Source organism: Lepus europaeus, chromosome 14 (assembly GCF_033115175.1).
Source record: "Lepus europaeus isolate LE1 chromosome 14, mLepTim1.pri, whole genome shotgun sequence".
Classification (NCBI taxonomy): domain Eukaryota; kingdom Metazoa; phylum Chordata; class Mammalia; order Lagomorpha; family Leporidae; genus Lepus; species Lepus europaeus.
Window position 1 is genome coordinate 50,203,867 of NC_084840.1, and position 22,806 is coordinate 50,226,672.

General features: G+C 38.8%; 1 protein-coding gene across 3 annotated transcripts in view; it reads right to left on the minus strand.

The window, feature by feature from the left end:
• Positions 1 to 448: 448 nt before the first annotated feature.
• The window catches only part of EGLN1 (egl-9 family hypoxia inducible factor 1), a 54,927-nt gene continuing 32,569 nt past the window's right edge, over positions 449 to 22,806 (minus strand). Inside the window, exons 2-5 of one of the 3 annotated variants that reach the window (XM_062210609.1) lie at positions 17,935 to 18,054; positions 13,932 to 14,068; positions 10,887 to 10,954; positions 8,969 to 9,820 (exon numbers count right to left, since the gene is read on the minus strand). In XM_062210609.1, the coding sequence (XP_062066593.1) occupies positions 9,756 to 9,820; positions 10,887 to 10,954; positions 13,932 to 14,068; positions 17,935 to 18,054 (390 nt within the window). In that variant the 3' untranslated portion in view covers positions 8,969 to 9,755. Of the gene's footprint in view, positions 1,145 to 8,968; positions 9,821 to 10,886; positions 10,955 to 13,931; positions 14,069 to 17,934; positions 18,055 to 22,806 lie in introns of those variants that run through there. The other 2 variants (XM_062210610.1, XM_062210611.1) reach the window with 2 other exon arrangements.

Below are 22,806 nucleotides of genomic sequence, written 5' to 3' on the forward strand. Positions count from 1 at the left end.
CATTTTTGTCACCACAGCTGTACCTGGTCAGTATCCATCACTCTCAAAGATTACTACTATTTTCATCTGTTACCCAAAGGTACAGCCTGTTTTTGAACTTCATAAGGTAGTATCTGTGGTGCTATCTGTAGCAGTTCATTTTCATTGCCAGAATTTTTTCATTCATTCTAATGTTAATGGACGTTTGAATTATTTTCAGTTTGGGGCTTCTCTGAATAATGCTTCTAAGAACATTCTTACTCATTTGTCTTGGGTGTGTACTCAGGATGGAACTGCTAGCTTCAGTGAAGTCTGCCCTCCTGCCAGCAATGTGTGTGAGAGTTTCAGTTGTTCAGTATTCTTAACAGTTAGCATTTTCATTTTAGCCTCTCTGGTTGGATGTTTATAAATTTTGATTTCTTAAAGCATGAAGTTAAAAATATTTAATAAACGTTTATAGTTAAATGGCTTCTAAAGTATGTGTATTATGTTGAATATATGCAGTTACACTTTCTCAAAGAATCGTTTTCTTTGAATCAGTTTAACAGATTATATGCAGTTACATTTCTGGGCCAAAACCACATAAAGGTCTGGGGCTGTGAGGTGAATGAGGTAGTCTGTGTTCTCAGGGACTAGTCTTCCTGGGGCACGAGACCAAAGCAGGTTGATCTCAGTGCTGCCCGGTCAGTGCTGTGAAGCAGGCGTCTACCAGGAACTAGTTTCTGAGGAGACAACATCCAAGATGACTGTTCTACCGTGAGTTGTTAGCCTTGCTAAAAGAAGGGTAGAGCAGGCTTTGCAAAGAGGAAATCAACTAGCACCCCCTACTGGAGGAACTAGGAGCTGTTCCAAATGCATAGGGTATAAAGTACCAAGGGCAGAAAGGCAGGACAGACTGCAGATAGGACCTGTCTAGCTAAGTAGAATTTTGAAGGCAGGGACCAAATCTATCATGCTTCCCACTTTATGTCCAGCTTGTGTAGTGCCAAATATTAAGCATCTGTTGATCAGGTGAGGCTTGAAAAGTCTTACAAGCAAGCCAAGGGCATGTTGAGAAGTGGTTTCAGTGGGTTCCTCTTGGATGGAGGCAACAGAGATGGGATGGCAGGGATCTAGAGGGTGAGTTCGGGAAACAGGCTGTACAGTCAGAAGTTGGTGTCAGGCCCTAGAGGATGATGAACATAGCAATTAGCTGGCAAGACAATGCAAATTTGAAATTACATAAGCATTTACTTAATCTGTATTGAAAACTTCTGAAAAAATTTGCACCCTAAGGATTGTTAATCAGAGTCATTTATTTCAAAGAAATCATTTTCTGTTTTGCTTAATTTTTCCTTTTAAAAAAACTTCCTACCAGACTTTGTAGTTATTTCAACCACTGTGGGTAGATGGGATTGTAAGCTGCACTTTTTTTTTTTTTTTTAAGGTTAAAAAAATTATTTTAAAGGCAGTTAGGGAGAGGAGAGAGAATCTTCCATGTACTGGTTCACTCCCCAAATGGCCAAAATGGCTGGGGCTGGATGTATTAGCAGGGAGCTGGATTGGAAGTGGAGCAGCTAGGTCTCAACTGGTGCCCATATGGGATCAGTGTCATAGGTGGAGGCAAGCCCTGTAAATTACATTTCTATAAAGAGCCTGGTGTTTTTTGATGTCAGGCTGCATATTATCTAGCAAAATTAAGGAACTTAAAACATTTTCAGTAGAATATAAATTCATATCCTAATTAGAAATTCTCACATGGATAGGGAAATAACTGACAAAAGCCTCATGTAAGCACATTGCTCCAAAGCTGTAAGGCTGTCCCCCCCCCCCCAAGTGTACAGGGCTTTTTAAACAAATATAATGGCAAATGGAAGCTGATGTATCTTTCTGCAAATCTAGTAACTATGTGGGGTTGAATGCCTGCGGCACATGTTGGGTCTCAGCTTTTTTTGTGGTTTGTTTGTTCTGGGACTTATTGTGGAACCAGTGGCTTTTTTTGTTTGTTTTTATTGGTGTTGTCTTTGAGGTTATTTTTGCATTATTTATTTTTTAAATTAATTTATTTGAGAGACTGAGATCTTCCATCCGCTGGTTCACTCCCCAAAGGGCTGCAATGGCCAGAGCTGTGCCAGTCCAAAGCCAGGAGCAAGGAGCTTCTTCCGCGTCTCCCACTTGGGTACAGGGGTTCAAGCACTTGGACCATCCTCTACTGCTTTCCCAGGCCATAGCAAAGAGCTGGACAGAAGTGGAGAAGCCAGGACTCAAACCAGCGCCGATATGGGATGCTGGCACTGCAGGCTGCGGCTTTACCCGCTACGCCACAGCACCGGCTCGTATTGCATTTTTAGCAGTTTGTTGTAGATGACTCTGAGCAGATCCACCAAATGAAGTGAAACTCTTACTATGAAAATTGTGATCATAAATTGACTAGGGAGTTAAAATTAGCAAAAAGGATGCAATGTGATTAGCTCTGGCTTTTATTTTCTCTAGTATTCAAGATAATGTTAGGCATTGTATTATTACATACTTCATCAACACATATCCTTTGAAATGCAAAGTGAAAGACATGAGGCTCTTTGTGACTCTGGAGTCATTATTGAAGTTTACAACATTGTACAAGTAGCACAGAAATAAGTGGCTTTTTGCTTTTTTTGGGTACTGGTATTAAGCCAACCAAAAGATTTGTTTACTAAACACTTGATGGTGCTCTTGGTAACTTAAATTTTCATGAAGACCTGAAGGCAAAGCAAAGGCACATGGGTAAGAGAAGCTTAAAGACAACCAGAACACTAATTGGCAGTTCTGATTCATAGAAAGGAAAGAACAGGTAATGATCTCAAGTGCTGTAAGGGGACACAGCGGGCCAAGGATGTGTGCTTGTTCAAACAAGGACTGATCAACCAGACACCCTCATGTCCCAGAACTTGTTTTCAATGTTTCACCTTTCACACTGGACACTTAACAGTCTCCTGCAAGAAGCCAATATCCAAGATATGGCAAAACATGACCATACTCAACAGGAAGTATTCCAGACAAAGCAAGACCTGTTCTTTCCCATTCTTCCTTAAAGTACAGTTCTTCTCCTTTGCATGCCTAACATTTCTGTGTTCTGGTTCATCTAGATTACTCTGAAAGCTTCCTAGGACACAAATGGCATCCTTTCCCCCTAACTGAGAGGACTAACAGAGACAAGAGCCTTTTAGGTTCTTGATGTTACGTGAATGAAATGGTGAGGCATTTCGCGAGCTCTGTGGTTTAACACTTTTACAAAAAACACGAACACTAACTCCTCTCCATACTGTTCTCAAGAACCAAAGTTTAGGTCAATTTCCAAGTTACAATGTTGTTAAGACCCAAATAATTTCCAGGTTGTAAGAATTCTTTGCAAACTAAATACATGAAAACCTGGATTTACTGAAAGTGGGAGGCTATTTTTTATTTTACAAAAGCTTCCTCACAGGATTCTATTTGTATGATAAATTCCACATATCGTGGAAGTAAAGTAAGATGGACCCACATGACTGATGTATTGCATTCTTAACACCAACTATCAAACTCCATGGGACCTGCAAGTATAGGATGGAGTATGGTTTCCCAACATGATGTGAAAGTCAAATTCAGTATCGTTCTGTGCAGAACTCCACTGTGTATCACCATGTGTATATGCATGCATATGCCAGTGTTCATTCCACTTTCTGACCCTTTATAATTCTGTTTTGTTCGCCTGGCTGTTTCGCTACTCCCCCTCCCCAGTTCTCTTTACTGCATTTTCAGTTGAATATATTCTTCCTTGGTCACCTTGTAGCTTTTCAGTCTCTGCTGACTTATATCAACATTCATTTCTTAGCTTCCTGAGGAATTTTTCCTTTCTGCTTATTTTTGTTCTGAGATTTTTCTATTTTCAATTTCACTCAGTAATTTTTACTTCTAAAAAGCGTTATTTAGTTCAGGTTAGATATTGTTAATTTTTCCCACCTGCCTTATGGTTAAGAATTTTGGTCAGCTGTAGTTGGTTCCCCTATTCTTCCTATAATAGTATTTATGTTTTTCTTTTCCTGCTCATTTTCAAACGTTTTATTTTCTTTGACTTACAAAAATAGTTGGTTTTCTGTAGCAGGGATTACTGGGTTCCTTGATTCAGGTGTGTTCTGTTGGTAAAGTGAAATACAACTTTTAGTTCTCCTCGATCACACTGTTTTTGGTGGGGTTGGAGTCTTATTCTGACTCCGAAATTTTTTTTTCCATTCTGTAGGAGCCTTGCTTCCTTCACTTTACCATCAAGCCTCTAAGAGATATCTCGACTCTCCCAGAAATGGTACTCTCTCTTAATGTCCACTTAACTTTCAGACTTCTTTTAATGCCCTAGTGGCTCGTGGTTTGACACACCAGTGTCAGTATTCCCATCACTGATGGTGAAGTCCTTGAGTTTTCGTCCCATATACTGCCACTGTTGGGTCCCTACTGCCCTCATCTCTGCCACAAACTTTCCATCAACTGTCTGACACTATTTCCAGGTGCTGCTTGTCTGGATTCATGTAAGTTGAAGTATTTTCTATGTCTCAGTTATGCTACAGGTGTGGGCGATGGGGGGCTACTTGCTCTGTATGTTTTGGAAGATTACTGATAGATATTCAGTAATTAGGCAGCAGCCAACATTCCTTGGAAAACCAGAAGCCCAGGGCCCACCTCTTAAATACCATAATACATAAATAAGATTTACCAGATTTGGGGGGGAATACTAACAACACAAAAGACAAGAGCAGAAAAATGGTATTATTTTTGTTAGAACAGGTTGTTTATGTATATATACACACATTTTAATTAGAACAAAAAAAGAGCTCTTTGAAAATACTTTACAGTTTGCAAAACTAGTGGGTGAGAATAGGGACACACTAATGCACACTGTAGAGCTAGCGTCCTGGGGATGGGAATATTCTATGAGCTTCTACAGAAGAAAAATAAAAAGATAAAAAATTAGGAAAAGAAAGGCTTCAGGTTTCTCAGCTGCCACACACACTGGAACTTACAACCAGCAAGACAATACCTTCAATATCTAAGGAAATGAATTTCAACTAGAACGCTATACTTAGCTATGTTACCAATTCAGTGTGGTAGGACAAGACAACTGGTTTCGGAACGTTTATCATTTGCACACTTGCAGAAAGTACCGGAGCGCATGCTCCAGCAGAATGAGAAAGTAAACCTATCAAGTATGGATAGCAGAGATGGGAGACCCAACACCAAGAGTGCTGAAGGCAGGTCAGCTGTGCACCAGGAAGGAAGAGCAACCAGTCCAGACTGCTACAGGTTAAAAGCCCCCCACACCACACACACACACACACACTCAAGACACTAAGGGGAAAAGTAAGCTACAGAAGCACGTAAGAGTCATCACGATTTACTTTGGATCTCAGCTTTGAACAGCCGAGTCATAATAGAAACACAACCTGATCTCACCTACAACATAACTATATGAAGATCAAGGTAGGTGGAAGTATGTGGATGAGTGGCAAGAGTGGTGAAGATTGCTGGAAAGAGAACTCATCATCCACGTGGTGAAGGTAATAAATATTACCTAATACTGAAACATCAAGAGGTAGTAATGCAGTTACATTGTTAACACCTAACAGGGCAAGGACCCATTTGAAACTGTTTTCTTAGGAGAAGGTGAGGATTTTTTTTTTAAACAATCTTTAAAGAATAGGTTTAATTAATAATTACTAAGATTAAACAAGAAAAATAAAGTCCATGTTCAAGTCCTGGCTCTCTACCCCTTACAAGGTGTGAGCAAGTCACTTCTCCTATCCTGTTTTAATTATAGATGGAAATAAAATTTGCTATGCCCACTTTGTACACGTTGAGGAAAAAGAGTCAAAGTATTGTGAAAACATCATAGGAATATAACAATTTTGGCAAAAACAGTCATCTCAATGAAGTTTTTTAAACCTTACTCAATAGCTCTTTGACCCCATGACATCCTGTTCAGAGCAAAAATTATCCATTCAATAAGATGGGCATTAGCTGCTTGTTAATAAAGCTGTTTAAACATTCTGTATTTTGTAGAGTGGTTAATATTTAAATGTGTTCTATTTATGAAACTATTTCCAGCTCACAAGTCCATGCCCTTTATACATGTCCTCGGTCCAATGGTTTATCCTTGAGCATCGCCCTATTTCAGATGAAACTGGCTTTCTGGTGATCACGAAATGAATCATTAAAAGCAAAACTGGAAGTGGGGGGCATATATCATGACTTTATAAGTCCAAAAATTATCCCTGAAGCAAGGGAGGCTGAATATCTGCTTTGGAATGCTAGTAAACTAAGTGGAACAAAAACCCAATGCAGAATGATTAGGGACATGATATAATTACACATCTGTTGTGCTCCACATTCAAAATATAGCTCCTTCTTAGACCAGTGCACTTGGGAAAGAATTAGCGTGATTTAAACCTAAGTGGAAACTACAGAGTTATAACTGATGTGAAAAACAACTGCTAAAATTGTCAACTATTCAAAACTCACTATCTAACTTTTTTCCTCTTTGCAATTGTGCTATCATAACGTTAAAGGAGGGGAATAATACTTGTTGAAGACCTACTTTGTTCATCACTGTCAGGTATGTTGTATACTGTGTTTCATTTAGGTCTCATACAAGTCTTTTTTTTTTTTACAGATAACTGTGCTTATTGCAAATTTTAAAAAGGGTCAAAAGGTCACATAATCAAGAAGTTGAGCCACAAGTAAACAGAGATTTGTTAATTCTGCCTGTTTTTTAAATTACACTATTATCAGTTACCATCTCTAATTAATTTTCCTCTCTTTCCTTCAATTTGCCCAGCTATATTTCAGTGGAAATCTCCAAATGCCCTAAGGTAGGCCAGAAAATAACAAAAATATCACACTAAAATGGTAAGTGAATGATATATGCACATGTAAATTAATATCACATTAAAGCTCTTATGTTTTAATGGATGACCACACAAATGGAACTTTCTTGCATACATACAATTGGACACCTGTGATAATTAGAGATAGATGCCTGATGCCCCTCCTTTTGGGCCTGGGGTAATGCAGCTATTACAAATATACTCAGCAGCTATGAGTGTCAAAATAATTTTAAAAATTTGACTAGAAGGGCAAGGATTTCAATGTTAAGAATGCAAACAAAGCTCATGGATCTCAGAGTCCAAATAACCCAGCATATTTCTAAAATCGCTGAATTCCTATTATTTACTGTTCTCTTTCCCTTACTATTTATAAAAAGTAATACCAAACCTTCTGGACTAAGCCAGAGCTATGGTATAGAAAAGCACATTATCTGATGATAGGGCCCATTGTTAAAGCCATTAAAGGATTAAAAAACAAAGACAGCTGGAAATAACCACCATCATTTTTTCAAGAACATTTATACATCTTTTTAATTAGATTAGCTTTACAAGCAACTTGAGAGCTCTTCCATAATGAAACACTGCTTTCCAAATTACATGACTTTATAGCCTATCTATATAGGAATCCTGAAATTCTTTGCCTACTATTGATAAAGTTCTGTGTTTTACAGCTGGTTAATGTGATGAATAAAAATAAGCATTGCGAAGATTTATCTTCAACCAGGATTGAACATATATAGGCCACAAACCATTTTCAATTTAGTTTTAAATACAGTCCTGCTTGGTGACAAGTTAACGGTCCCACTAACAACAAATGAATAGTTTCAGTGAATATTAAAAGAAATGGCTATCCTGATTTCTTGATATTTTCACACTGATCTCCAAGAAAGTAGATAAACTTTTTCAAAAAAATATACAATTTAAGACCTGTCTGTCAAGCACAACCAATAGATAGTAGAATCTGATAACTGTACAACTGCAAAGGTACACACATTTGAACAACAGAGGCTCCCAAATTAAAAGGCTATGCTATACATCTTAACAGACTGCAGTCTACCTAAAACAATTCTACTAATGCTAAAAACGATAGTGCTTTCAAATTGTGGCCCAAGGCGGTGCACTGCACTATAGACCAGATGGCAAGGACAACTTGCACTCCCAGGTCGGGCTGGCAGAGAGGCACTTACTGTAGAGATGTTATGTTATCATCTGGAAGAGGAAGTGGGACAAAGCTGAACATGGGCAAGGAAAAACAATAAACTATCGCTTTTTTTCCTGCAGGTTCTCCTAAGTGAGAACACGATACCGAATATTTAATCCCATTCTAAATTCACACTGTCAGTTTCACTAAATAATTTTTTTCATGTTTTACATGAACAATAGCAATCTTTTAATAAAAATTACTGAGCTTTCCATAGAAAAGGTCTCTAATTGGATACAAACTATACAGATGCTAAAACTGTTGTAAATTGAAATATATAGAAATATTTCTGTATACTCAGATTTTGGCAAAGAAGATCGAGGAAACAGGATAGAAAACCTAAATTGGTAAGGGCTCTTTGCTAAAGAGCCTGGGAGAATGAAATTTAAGATGTCTATCTCAACTCATTCTTTAAGTAACAGAAGTCCGGGAGGCCTTGTGTGATTATGTAATGTTCCTTCTTTTTCTAAAATGTAAAAAAGAAAACCCATAAAACATAAAAATAAAATTATCTGGTTTTGCACTTTTTTGTTTTTCTAAGCTAAGCATACGTCTTTCAGTACTGACAAGAAGGCTGGCATCACATTTAGGGAATGCCTCAACAGCTGTCTGAAGAGTCACTGAACATCAAGTTTGTAACACATTTCCTTCTCAATGCAAATTAATCTCCCCCTGATATTCTTCAAAAGAGACAAAGGTTCTGATCTGAAAATCAGATGGATCATAGTATTAGGAAAACAATAAATCTGAAAGTACAATCAATTTGAGAAGCAAAAGGGAAAACCTTAGAAATGGGAAATTACCATCTAGCTCTATAGGAAACACCTGAAGCAGAAGAAAGCCCTTTTTTCTTAGGAACTTGATGCTGAGGATAATCTCAAGTTCATTCAGTGCCAGTCACTTTCGTTTTGTTAAAAAAAAAAAAAAAAAAAAAAAAAAACTTGAAAAGATAAACCCTTCTTAGAGTGTATTTTTCCTTATAAAACATGAACTGAAGTTACTGGTAATAAATGGTGACTGTTTTACTGTGAGGCTTCATTATTAAGGATGTCAAAACATGACAGCAGCAATCCTTAAGAATCCAAATTAGAGCAAGATAGCACTACAAAACATCTGATGTTCCCATTGGTAAAGTGCTCCTTTTCTTATTTTAAGTGAAAAGAAAATTAATTAATCATCAGTCACTGGCAACAATCACTTTGAGAGGTCTTTGAGGGCAAAATTTAATAGTACGAAGAAGTTTACAAAAATAGATTGATGCTGTTTTGAGAAATAATACTGTAATTTTTTCTCAATTCAGTTTTGATAAATTGTACCTAATCATACAAAAATTACCCAAAATTCAAACCTTGATATAAAAAAGAGAGAGATGAAATGAACTCAGCTAGATGACAGATCAGACAAAATAGAAGAATGAAAAAATTTTGCACAGGGCACTTATTTCATGTCCAGATGTAAAAACCATTTTCAACTGATAGCTTATCTTCTTCCCATAAGCAGTCACAGATTCGGAGTGGATCATGCAGTACAAAGTCACAGCAGTCAAAATCTTCCTGTTGATGCAACACAAAACAGTTGTATCTTTTCCTTATTAAAATGCCGACTGGTTGTCTGTTTTTCTTTATCCCATTTATTTGTATTCACAAGTTAACAAACAGTGTCAACAATTATTGTAGTGAACTGAGGGTATTGCTGGATGAGAGGCTCTATAAGACATCTTTACTGATTGAATCAGAAGGTTTATTGAGTTCAACCCTCACTCCTTTTTCACCTGCAAGGAAAAAAATAAATAAAATTCATGTATTCATGAGGCACCAGGGAGCTTCTGCTACTGCTTCCCACGGAATTCCCAACAGTATGGACAAACATCATCTGAAAACTTTCATACTCGCACTTCCAAATGTTATCAGTGGTGTTCTATTATGATGAAGGCATTCATTTCAACTAGTAAAACCTTTAAGGGTAAAACCATCCTCTGTATAGAGAATGATTCTGTCTCCTTTTTATTTTAAAAAGCAATTATTTGTGGGCTCTGCCACAAGTAACCACTTTAAAAATACATAGAAAATCCATCAACATTCAATTTGTATGTTTTTAATAAAAGCCTGAAGTGGGATTATCAATGGCTCATGAAAATATGGCTACTCAGTAATGTGAACACTTAATGGACTTCTGGATGTACAGGTAGGGTTAAAGAATAGAAAGCAAGTGGTCCATCAGATGGGAAACTGAGACCAACTGCTCTAGAAGAGAGAGTCCATGAGCAGGGGCAGAGGAGAACTGGTGTAACCAAGAATCTTCCAGTTCGGGACCGGTGAGCTGACCTATCTGCGTATACCACTGGAGATATGCAGTCCACATGCCTAGCCTGATTCACTCGCTTTGGCTTTTCAATTTATCTCCTTTATATTAACTTTCTTCATGTCCATATTGAACATGGAAGATCTAGAATATTTTCTAAGAGTATGTATGCTTAAAAAAGGAAAGGATATTTACTGCCTTCTTGTGGCAAACGAGAGGTAACAACCAGATGGCCATTAACAGGAGTCAAGTCCCCTGTGACTGAAAAGGATAATCACAGAAAAACTTGGATGGTAACTGAATAACTACTCAGATTTTGCCTCAGACTTTCCTAATCTTTTGGCAATTTTGTAGGCTAAATATAATAATGAATATGACATTAAGGGATGTCCTTTTTTAAAAAAAGGAATTAATGAATCTGACAAAAACAAGAAGTATTCATGGTGTTAAAAAAGACTATACTTGAATTTACTGAAAGCACCACCTGATGGCAGGGTACTTTTGTTCCGTATACCCTGGCCCCAAATGATGTTTACCTGTTAGATATTTTACTTTAGCTCGTGCTCTCTCATCTGCATCAAAATACCAAACAGTTATTGCGTACCTAAAAGAAAATTTAGAATAGGGTAAGAATGATCACATTGGGGGGTAGGGTAGTGGTATGCTGTTATGATGGTATATTAAAACTTGTGATGCCAAAATTATGCCTAAACTTGAATGATGGTAAAGGACAAATGAGTACAACAACTCACTTTTCCAGTAGCCTCAACACTGAAGAGTATAGCAGAGAACCAGGAGAGGCTAAAATTGATGTCACAAAGTTGAGTTTTTATGACTTTTTGAACATCTCTTTAAACTGCTTGACTATCTTTTTTGCAACCCCACCACAGATCAGAAACAGATAACAGAAGGGTAAAAGAATGGCTACTACAGAAACAGCACATTATCCATAGCAGAAGTACTAAATGAAAAAGTGAGAAACAGAAAAGGATTCCATACACAGACGCCTGGGGCCTTTAGTGAAAGGGAGAGTATTCTCAAAAGCTTCTGAGAATATCACATTACATTATAGCAAAGTGGGATGATGGATGTTTTTAATTATAACCTGAGTCATCAAGAGGAGTTAAATTATACTAAGACTTCTAGAATTTTTATCAAAACAATTATACTATGTTTTGAGGTTTAAAGTGTAGCTAACTTCATTTTTCAGAAAATTACACTTAATTGGACTATCTTATTCCAAAAATAAATGAGGCATCACCAGTTTATAAAATAGTACAAAACATACAGTTAGATCTTCTGATAAGAGCAATGGGGAAAATGTACAGACACTATAAAATTGAGGGCGTGGCACAAATCATCAATTCTTCAGTAGAGTGCAACAATTAATTAAAATATCTTGCAAATTCTAGTCAATGGTCATGGGGGGAAAGCAAGCATGATCGAAAGATGGCACCGTATATGTGACAAAACTGAACCATGAAGCGTATTAGAAGTAAAGAGCCAAATGCAGAGCTGAGTCAGAACCCGAGCATCTGGACAACTTGAGGAGACTCTGAGGTGCCGGATCCCTCACTGGAGAATGACAGAGCTGAGATCGGAGACTGGGCTCCTGACTGCCACACTCTGCTTTGTCTAGAGTTCAACACCTTTCTTGCCAGGTGGCCTCTTCTATTTTTTTCTGGTGGCCTTGGTAATAGGAAAGGGCTCAGATATATTTCTATATGTCTTCTGTCCATGTACTTAGTAATCAGAGTTCTAATTTCTGGATCACCTCCCACCATCGCCCCACGTCCTTACCAGGAAACAACTGTAACCCATCACCTGCCATTCTCACTCGCCAGCCTTATCTCTATTCAGTCTATCTCAAGAATCGTTTTCCTCACAAATTTGCTCACCACGACTAGGACGATCTTGCCCTCTGCTCAGAGCTGCACTAACGCAGCTGGGCTTCTGGCCTCTTGACTGCTCAGTCTAACACCACCTCCTCCTTCTCTCAGGTCCCAGAGTACTTATGTTCCACACGATGTGACATTTATTTACTATTTCAAACTAATATTTATTCATCTAAAAAGGATACAACCAAACCAAGCTCAAAATCTCATTAAAAAGAAGGTCTATGAAGCAGTTTCTGGGTCAGAAAACATTTAAAGAGCCTGCAGTGGGAGGCAGAGGCAGGCACGGAGCTTCAGGACCAGGGATGGGATCCAAGAGAAAAGATTCTCCCTAGTTTCCATTTAGGACCTTTTATGATTTCTGGCTACAAACTGTTCAGCCTGCTCCTCTGTGTGAGTTAGCGTGAAGGCTGCATGACTCAGAAAGGAGAAAAAAGGGAGAGATGACACGCAAGTCTTCAGAAGCTCACGCAAGCTGACTGGACTCTAACATCATCACTAAAGCTCAGTGTCTCTAAGGGTGTGCGTCCTCTTTCCAGCACGTATCTCTCTGCATCTCCTAAGCCAGATGTTAAAACAGATTGCTGGGAATTCATTATCAGAATATTCTAGGTTCTTTCTGAAATGAAAAAGATATTTAGAAAATAGTATTTTTTTCTACAAATACCTATTTTCATAGCAATATCTGCAACAACTTCAGTTTTAAGTCTTCACATTTTAACTGAGTTATGAGAAATGGTAAAAAAAGAATTAAACATACATTTAGAGTACTAAACGTTGTAAATAAAGAAAGGACATAATAAAACACATGCTTATTAATAGGCTAAAAGGTTATTTTTCTAACATTAACTCCCACATATGCCAATCTTTCTTCTACTTTTCTTTCTTCTATTGTTTTTTCTCTTCACTTCTATTCTCTAGTTATCTCATATTTTTTTCTACTCTCTACCCATTTTTCCACATTGTTACTCTTTATTTTTCTCTCATTACTTTAAGATTTTATTTATTTATTTATTTGAGAGGTAGAGTTATAGGCAGAGGGAGGGAGAGACAGAGAGAAAGGTATTCTACCCACTGGTTCACTCCCAAAATAGCTGCAACAGCTGGAGCTGTGCCAATAAGAAGCCAGGAGTCAGGAGCTTCTTCCAGGTCTCCCACATGGGTGCAGGGGCCCAAGGACCTGGGCCATCTTCTACCGCTTTCCCAGGCCATTAGCAGAGGGCTGGATTGGAAGAGGAACAGTTGAGACACAAACTGGTGCCCATATGGGATGCCAGCACCTAGGCAGAGGCTTAGAGTACTATGGCACAATACTGGCCCCTCTCATTACCTCTGCCCTTCTCCTTTTCTATCTAGTATTTCCATCGCCCAAGTAAACACCCTCAGAAAATCAAAGGATAGGCAATAGTTCAGAGATGAAATCACAAAGAGACAGGGTTAGAAGGATGAGAAGTTTCCTTTTCTTATCCAAGACAAGGAGTGACTGTGCAAAGAAATACACAGCATTTAGTACCAACTATGAATAAATCATATACAATTATTCAAATAAAAATGACTATAAAACATAATAAAAAGTACCCGGAGAAGAGGAAAATACTCATTAGAAATTTTTCAAATTTACTCAAATGATCCTCTCCCATCCAACCACAGCTTTTGTAACATATTTTTTCTTAAAAGAAATACTACCTTGTAGCATATGCTGGTTGTACTTCATGAGGGTTGCGACGGTCAGACCAGAAAAACAGCAGTCTATCAAATTTGGGTTCAATATCAGCAAACTGGGCTTTGCCTTCTGGAAAAATTCGAAGTATACCTCCATTTACCTAGGAAAAGAGACAAATATGTAAGTATGAGCAACCAAAAATGCTCTAAGATTAAGCTGGGGAGGGGGCTGTTTCAGTGAACAAAATTCTGAATCAAATTATTCACAAATCCATATCAATTAACAAGGTATGATGGTAAGCTGAGATTCTAAATACTGCACTGCTGCAAGGAAAAAATTCATTTCTTGTTTGAGGGGTTTTATAAATGTTTGATGAAACATGAATATTGTCTCAATTTAATTCCCAAAATGATGGTTGAATGTTTCAAAAACTATTAAACGTTTATATATCCTAATGATCTGCTTAAACTGCCCTTAAAATGGATACCTTTCAACAAGTCATTTGGATTAAATTACTCTAAATGGCTCATGTCTAATAGCTAATTGTATTTGAAAGCTCAACACTTAATATAACAGCCACAAATGTCTCTTAAAGAATTTAAGAAAAGAAAAATATATATAAAGAATTCAATATATTGCTAGACAGTGTCTTTATTTATCATTATCATCACTCCCGCCATTCATGCCACAGTCACTGTTAGGACTCCCTTTTCAGAGTGGGCTTGATATGCTCATAATTACTTGCTTATAAAACTCAATTCCTTCTGGAATTATTATTTACTTAAATACACTATTCTCTGAAATTATATGGACTCATCCATTCCTACCAATATTGACTGAGCAGCTATTTCCCTGGGAACTGTGGTGAACCTAGGTGCAGGACAGGTAATACAGCCAGACCTTGTTGTTGAGGTGTTTACAATCTGGGAGGAGCATAAAGCTAGGCAAATCACAGCCAAACAAGAAGAAACTCCTAAAGAGGCCAACGTTTAAAATGGAAAGGAACTGCACTACCTGGTCAAGACATCATGTAGGTTGAGCCTATAGCTATAATCTAGTCAGAAAAAAATGTTCATCAGGCTCATCTTCAGGTCCAGCTCCTTGGGCCCCCCCTTGCCAGTGTTCCAGTGTTGGTTGCAGGTTGTTCACAGTGATTCCCCAGGCAATTATGTAAAAATCTCACAACTCTCCGGGTTTTCCCCTGTCCCCTTCCCTTTGACTGGAGTCACTGGGAATATCACAGATGATTGGCTGAAATGTTTAAAGAGAAATGGCTAGTCGACACCCCCCCTGGGAAACCTTCCCTGACCTTTGAACTGGGTGGCCTTACTATGCACTTCCAGAGATATGATTCTTTTTTTTTTTTCTTTTTCTTTTCTTTTTTTTTTTTTTGGACAGATAGAGTTAGCAAGTGAGACAGACAGAGAGAAAGGTCTTCCTTCCGTTGGTTCACCCCTCAAATGGCTGCTACGGCCGGCGCTGTGCCGATCCGAAGCCAGGAGCCAGGTGCTTCCTCCTGGTCTCCCATGCAGGTGCAGAGCCAAGCACCTGGGCCATCCTCCACTGCCCTCCTGGGCCACAGCAGAGAGCTGGACTGGAAGAGGAACAATCTAGACTAGAACCCGGCACCCTTATGGGATGCTGGCGCTGCAGGCAGAGGATTAACCAAGTGAGCAACGGCGCCGGCCCCAGAGATATGATTCTGACACTTGGCACAACTTACTTTAACTGTCAATCTATCCTCTGTACCTCCGACAGATCGATCCACAGCTCTACGAGAGTTATTTGCATTTCTGCTCTATCCTTAGCACCCAGAACGTCTGGCACACTACATACTCAGTGCCATCTTGAAATTGAAGTTTTCAGTTCTACATATAAAAATTTTAGGGACTGCTTTCTGCCTATGTGTCAATCTGGAATCTATACAATAATGACTTTGGCTAAGCTGTATAAAAATTCAAAGACCTGGGGTGGGTGTTTGGCTCAGTGCTTGGGTCTCCACAGAGGGCGCCCACATCCTCTAGAGGAGGGCCTGGTGGGAATCCTGGCTTCCTGCTACTGTGCACCCTGGGAAGCAGTGGATGACTCCTGTTTCCCACGTGGGTCATCTAGATTGAGTTCCTGGCTGTTGAGGGTACTTGGAGAATGAACCCGTTCTCTCCATCTATCTTTTGGTCTCCCTGCCTTTCAAATAAAATGAATGTAAATAAAAAATTTTTTTAAATTAAAAGATCAGCCCAGAAGGAGCCTCACAAAATCTAGAAGTTAATAGGAGTTGATTATGTCTATTTCTAGCTTTCTAGCTGTTCACAAAATCTGACCAAAACATCAATTTTTAAGTCTTAACTAAATTCACCAATGTCTTGTGCCTTGGGACTAAGATAGATTATTAAATTTATGTTTCTATTTTAGACTTTAAAATCTGTAATAGAAAAATCTTGGTTGTTGATATAATGCCTTATTTACTTAGCCATAAATCTACCTCCATTTTAAACCTGAAATAGGGTACAGGAAACTCTTTAAAAATCAGTACGCTTTAGAAACATAACTGGAGCACGGTTAGCATATTTTAAATTTAAAACACTTTTTAGGGTAGGATGAAATTTTTGTACATTTAAGACCTGAGTGGTTTCTACTTGGGCATAACTTTGAGGGAGAGGTTTTTTTAAAGGTCATTTGATTTTTATTTTAGAAAACCACTCTGGCTGCCCAGGTAGGCTCATTTTGTGAAAATCCACTGAGCTAAATACTATATTCACCTTTCTGCTTGATTATATTTTTTATTTTAAAACATCAACCCAAAAAATAGTCTACACAGTTTCCAAGGTACTATAAATTTTTTTTGGGGGGGGGGGATTTTTTTTTTTTTTTTGACAGGCAGAGTGGATAGTGAGAGAGAGAGACAGAGAGAAAGGTCTTCCTTTTTGCCGTTGGTTCACCCTCCAATGGCCGCTGAGGCCGGCACATCGCACTGATCCGAAGCCAGGAGCCAGGTGCTTCTCCTGGTCTCCCATGGGGTGCAGGGCCCAAGCACTTGGGCCATCCTCCACTGCACTCCCGGGCCACAGCAGAGAGCTGGCCTGGAAGAGGGGCAACCGGGATAGAATCCGGCGCCCCAACTGGGACTAGAACCCGGTGTGCCAGCGCCGCAAGGCGGAGGATTAGCCTGTTAAGCCACGGCGCCGGCCTAGGTACTATAAATTATAAGAATTCATTTAAATGTAATGAAACTTAGGTTAACATCTGGGATATATACATTTGAAATAACAGAGATTAAGTTATATTGTACATTCTGATCAGATTTATAGGGTTTGTCAGTATTCTCTTTTTCCATTGTCAGGGGAAGATGCAATTTTGTGGACAGTCAACAGCCCAATGCCATATATCTCTACAAAAAAATCCAAAGAATAAAATAGCAAATAACCCATAATAATTATATATCAATAATCTCCCCCAAAAGCCATTATAAAACAATTGTTCTCAGCAGTATCTTTATAAAAAAATTTAAAGGTAAGATGTTTTAATAAAAAGTCACTTTTGTAAGTTAAGTTTTAAAAATGCTTCATCAGTACCTCTTTTTTCTAGCTTTACTAAGGTACAAATGATATTTAAAAATGCATATATTTAAATGTATACAATTTAGATACATGAGACTCATGATACCATCAAATCACACAGTAATAAACAATCCATCACCTCCCAAGTTTCCGGTGTTCCACTGCCTTAGTTTTCTTCTTGCAGTTAGAACACTGAGCGTGAGATTTATGTTCTTATATTTTTAATTGCACAATTACTATACTGTTAATACTATATACTGTGTATAGTATACTATATACTGTATATAAAATATATTAGTATCTATTTCATTTGATAAAAATCCATACCTAATACCTGACACTGAAACAAATTTAAGAGAGAAATTAATTGTTTCATGTTTTAAATATAGTCTCACCTATGAAGAATATAAATCTTGATAATTGTGGGGAACCAGCGAGAAAAAAATAAATGCTCAATTAAGTTGCATACCTTGGCATCCCAGTCTTTATTAAGATAATATATACATGTCACACATCTTCCATCTCCATTTGGATTATCAACATGACGCACGTAACCTGTTCCATTGCCTGGATAACAAGCAACCATGGCCTGTAATAATAATAATGATTTTAAAAGTCCATGTATGCACAAAAAGGGAAAACAGTGTATAAAGCAGATCTCTTGATTTTTGGATACTCCAACTTACACTTAAACTGTTATTCTCTTTAATAGAAGCCTTATTTTGTAAAAAAGAAGAGGTAAAACCATTTGACACTGACATTTATAAAAACACACAGTAGGCTGGTGAACTATCTAAATTCTGCTTCACAGCAATGGGAAAAGCCAGCATCAAAGGATCAGAGAGCAACACTGCTATGAACCCTGGGCTATCACAAGCCATTTGCTCTTGCTTAAAACCTTAAATGCCAAAGGATTTCAAACTTTCACTTTCACAATCTTTATACATATTGATAATCAAGATCAAGTGAGTTTTTGTACCACTCCATGACAGATTTCTCTCCTCCCTCAAATCACCTGTATTACCATCTGACTGGTGGACTGTCAAACACCCTACTGGACACTGTCTCTGAATGACACCCATTTAAATAGGCAGAATTTAAATCATCAATTGCAAATCAACTCAGTGATTTTACAAAAAATTAAATTAGCCAGTGACTAAGTTCTTTTCAAATCAGAAAGAAAATAGTTTTCTGCTCATATAATAACAAGATATGGTTCAGAAGACTGTTGAGTGTTAAACATGAAGGTGGAAGAGAGATCCCAAATAAACAACACAAAACAACTTACATATCCTAGGACATGATAGCCAAATGAAGTTGGGAAAGGTGATTAAAAAAAATTCTCAGGAATTACAAAGCAAACAAAGACAAAGACATTCAAGATTACCAGTTATCCTGAAATCCTTTATTTCTTCACCTATTTTTTTTTATTTATTTATTTTTAATTTTTTGACAGGCAGAGTGGATAGTGAGAGAGAGAGACAGAGAGAAAGGTCTTCCTTTTGCCATTGGTTCACCCTCCAATGGCCGCCACGGCTGGCGCGCTGCGGCCTGCGCACCGCACTGATCCGATGGCAGGAGCCAGGTGCCTATCCTGGTCTCCCATGCGGGTGCAGGGCCCAAGCACTTGGGCCATCCTCCACTGCACTCCCAGGCCATAGCAGAGAGTTGGCCTGGAAGAGGTGCAACCGGGACAGGATCGGTGCCCCGACCGGGACTAGAACCCGGTGTGCCGTCGCCACTAGGCGGAGGATTAGCCTAGTGAGCCGCGGCGCCGGCTATTTCTTCACCTATTAATGTCAATGGCTCAGTATTAAGTTAAAGACAATGATTTGGTATAAAGTCATCAGATAATAATTAAATTGCTCTATCATCATAGTAAAGATAAATGATATTACAAATTTTTTGAAATTCATATTCAATGGAATATGTAAAAGCTGCTGAAAAAAGTAACTCAGTGGTTTCATCCCCTAGAGATCAAAAGAGAACAAAATCTTGCTTTTCCTAAGCACCCTGGACCTACTGCTCTTCATCAACAACAGAAGTTTTGGTGAACAATAATATCCACAGGTCTCTATTTCTCCTGACTCCAGATAGACTTTTTTTTTTTTAAAGATTTATTAATTAATTTGAAAGTCAGAGTTACACAGACAGAGAAGGAAATGCAGAGAGAGAGAGAGAGAGAGAGAGAGGTCCTCCATCCGCTGATTCACTCCCCAATTGGCCACAAGGGCCGGAGGTGCACTGATCAGAAGCCAGGAGCCAGGAGCTTCTTCCAGGTCTCCCACGCTGGTGCATGGTCCCAAGGACCTGGGCCATATTTTACTGCTTTCCCAGGCCATAGCAGACAGCTGGACCGGAAGTGGAGCAGTTGGGACTCGAACCAGTGCCCATATGGGATGCCGGCACTGCAGGCAGTGGCCTTACCCACTATGCCACAGTGCCGACCCCTCCAGATAGACTTAACAAGTTCCTTCTTTCGGCAATAGAGACTGGTAATAACAGGAAGAAGAATGGCATGAGGGTAGTGGGATTATGACTGTTCAAAAGAAGGTGACTCCAATAATTTCCTTAATTCTAGTTGCCAAAAAAGGGGCATTTTATGCAGCAGAGCCTGAATAATAAACTGTAAGGGGGTACAAATTTAACAATGCAATTAATACATTGTGGTTAACTGAAATAATTATCATGTATCATGGAAAACAATGGGGAACAAAACCCACAAAACCTGAACTCTTTGCTAACATGATCTCAACTCAAAAAAGTTAATTTGAGGGGTGCAGCTGGTTAAGCCACCACTTGCAATGCCAGCATTCCATATCAGAGTGCTGATTGGAGTTCCACCTCTTCTACTTCCAATCCAGCTGCTAGTGTGCTTGGAAAAGCAGTGGAAGATGGCCCAAGTGCTTGGCCCCTGCCAGTCATGTCGGAGATCTGGATAAAATTCCTGGCACCTGCTTTGGCCTGGCCCAGCCCTGGCTGTTGTAGTCATTTGGGTAGTGAATCAGCAGATGGAATCTGGTTCTCTCCTTCTCTCTGCCTTTCAAAAATAAATAAATAAATCTCTTTTATTTCTTAAAGTTAATTTGGGTCTCTCCAACTACTTGATAACCTCAGCATCTCTTGCACAAAGAAAGGAGGGGAAAAACTTTCTCCCATTTACCCACCCCACCCCATCTCACACATCTATTTAAGAAGTACCTTGTAAAGCCTACCCAGTGCCTTCTGAGGCCAAAATGATGAGACTATGTTCCTTGCTTTCATTTATCATATAACCCAGTCTAGTGGGACAAACAGCCAATAAACATGTAAAATGTTAGGCAGTGAAAAGTTACCTTTTCATAAGATATGAAAAAAATAAGTTGAGAAAGGATATAGAAAATGAAGGCATGATATTCTAGAATAGTGGTCACGGAAGTTCATTCTGAAGAGCTGAGAGTAGAGACTCAAATGAAAGGGACAGCAATTTGTGCAAATATCTGGGGGGGGGAAGTAAATGTGGTGGAGAGAAAATGAGCGGAAAGGCAGAAATGACTGTGCAGAGTAGAAAAAAAGAACTGGCCAGTGTGGCTGGAAGAAGAGTGAGCAAAGGCTAGTACTTATCAAAGTAGACACCAGATAATGCGGGGGTCGGGTCACAGGGCCTGGTAAACCACAGTAAGGACTGGATAGTCTCCTACGAATGACAGGAAGCCAGCTGAAAACGCGTCTGACTAATGTTTTAAGAGATCAGGTTTATTTTTGTATGAATAAAAAAGCACAACTGTAAAAACCTCCATATAACTCAACACCTAACATTTACTGCATGTTTACTATTTGCCAAGTTCCATTCCCAGCAATTTATGCACAGTAACTCACACAACTATGTAAAGCAAACAGTACTATCACTTCTCATCTCTGTTGAACTATTAAGAGAAATAAAGCCCAGGAAGGCGATTCGTGTCCTCAAACTCTCATGACAAGTGAATGCAGAGACTTTGGTTCCAGAATCTAAGTAATTAATCACCATACTGGACTGAAGGAGAAAAGAGAAGACTTAAGTTGGTTATTGCAGTTTACAGGACAGAACCAAAAGAGGCTGAACTCAGAGTGGCAAAGTGGGATGTATGTATTCTGAAGGCAGAAAACCAACGTGACTTGCTGATAGACTGGAAGTGGAGAGTAAGAATCAAGGATGACCCTGAGGTTTTCAGTCTATGTAAATAAATACATGGAGTCACCATTTAGTAAAATGGAAATGTCAAATCAAAGAGTGATTTTAATAATAAGCATTGGGTAGGAGAGGAGTTTTCAGCAATGGTCAGGATGAGCCACGGGGTGGCAGTTCAGCTGCCACACGGGACACCTGCATCCCACAGCGGACTGACAGGGCCCAGCTCTGCTCTCCGTTCTGGCTTTCTGCTTATGTGCCCTCTGAGTGGCAGCAGACGATGGCTCAAGTGGTTGAGTCCCAGCCACCCATGCAGGAGATCCAGACAGAATTCCTGGCTCCTGACCTCAACTCTGCTCAGTCTCAGCTGTTATAGGCATTTGGGGAATGAATCAAGAGATGGGAGCTCGCTCTCTGTCTCTGCATGTGTCTCAACCTCTCTCTCTGCCTTTCAAATAAATAAAGAAAAATTAATGAAAGAAAAGATGAGCTAGACATTTCAGACCAGAACAATACTGAGGACACCAGGATTGTGTATAATACACAGGCTCTGTTTGTAACAGTCACTTCTAAATTGGTTAGAGGTGGGGACTGCTGGGGGATGAACTGAGAAGAGGTCAAAAGGTTTGTCTCCAACTTTCAATTGAAGGGCAGTGATGAACTGTTTCTGATCTTTGAATTCCAAGTGAAACTTGAAAAAAAAATAAAAGATGAAATAAGAAAAGTTTTGAGATCTTGTAAATTGCAAGGAATACTTTTAGTTCAAGTATGTTAATTTTTACAATCCCCGAGGGGCCAACACCACTTTAGTCTTATCTTGCATCTGTAGGTCCATTTCATTCTGCTGTGATGATGCAGACACTGAGACACGAAGAAAAAGAAGATCCAGCGTCTATATTTTATCTGTCAACTCAGCTTGCTAATACCAGCCCCAGGAAAGGCATCAATCCATGACTGCAACTGTAAATAGGATCAAACCAAACATACTAGTGAAACTCTGCAAAATAGAAGGCCTAAAAACAATGCAAACCTCCATTTATAATTCTGAGGTATGTTCCCAATCAGCTATCTTGTATGTATTTAAATTGCTTACTGAGAAAAACCTATCTAAATAGTTCAATTTCCCATTGAGGAAAACTTATTTCAACATAAAACAATTGAATACTATTTCTTCGTTTTTGATATGAAAAT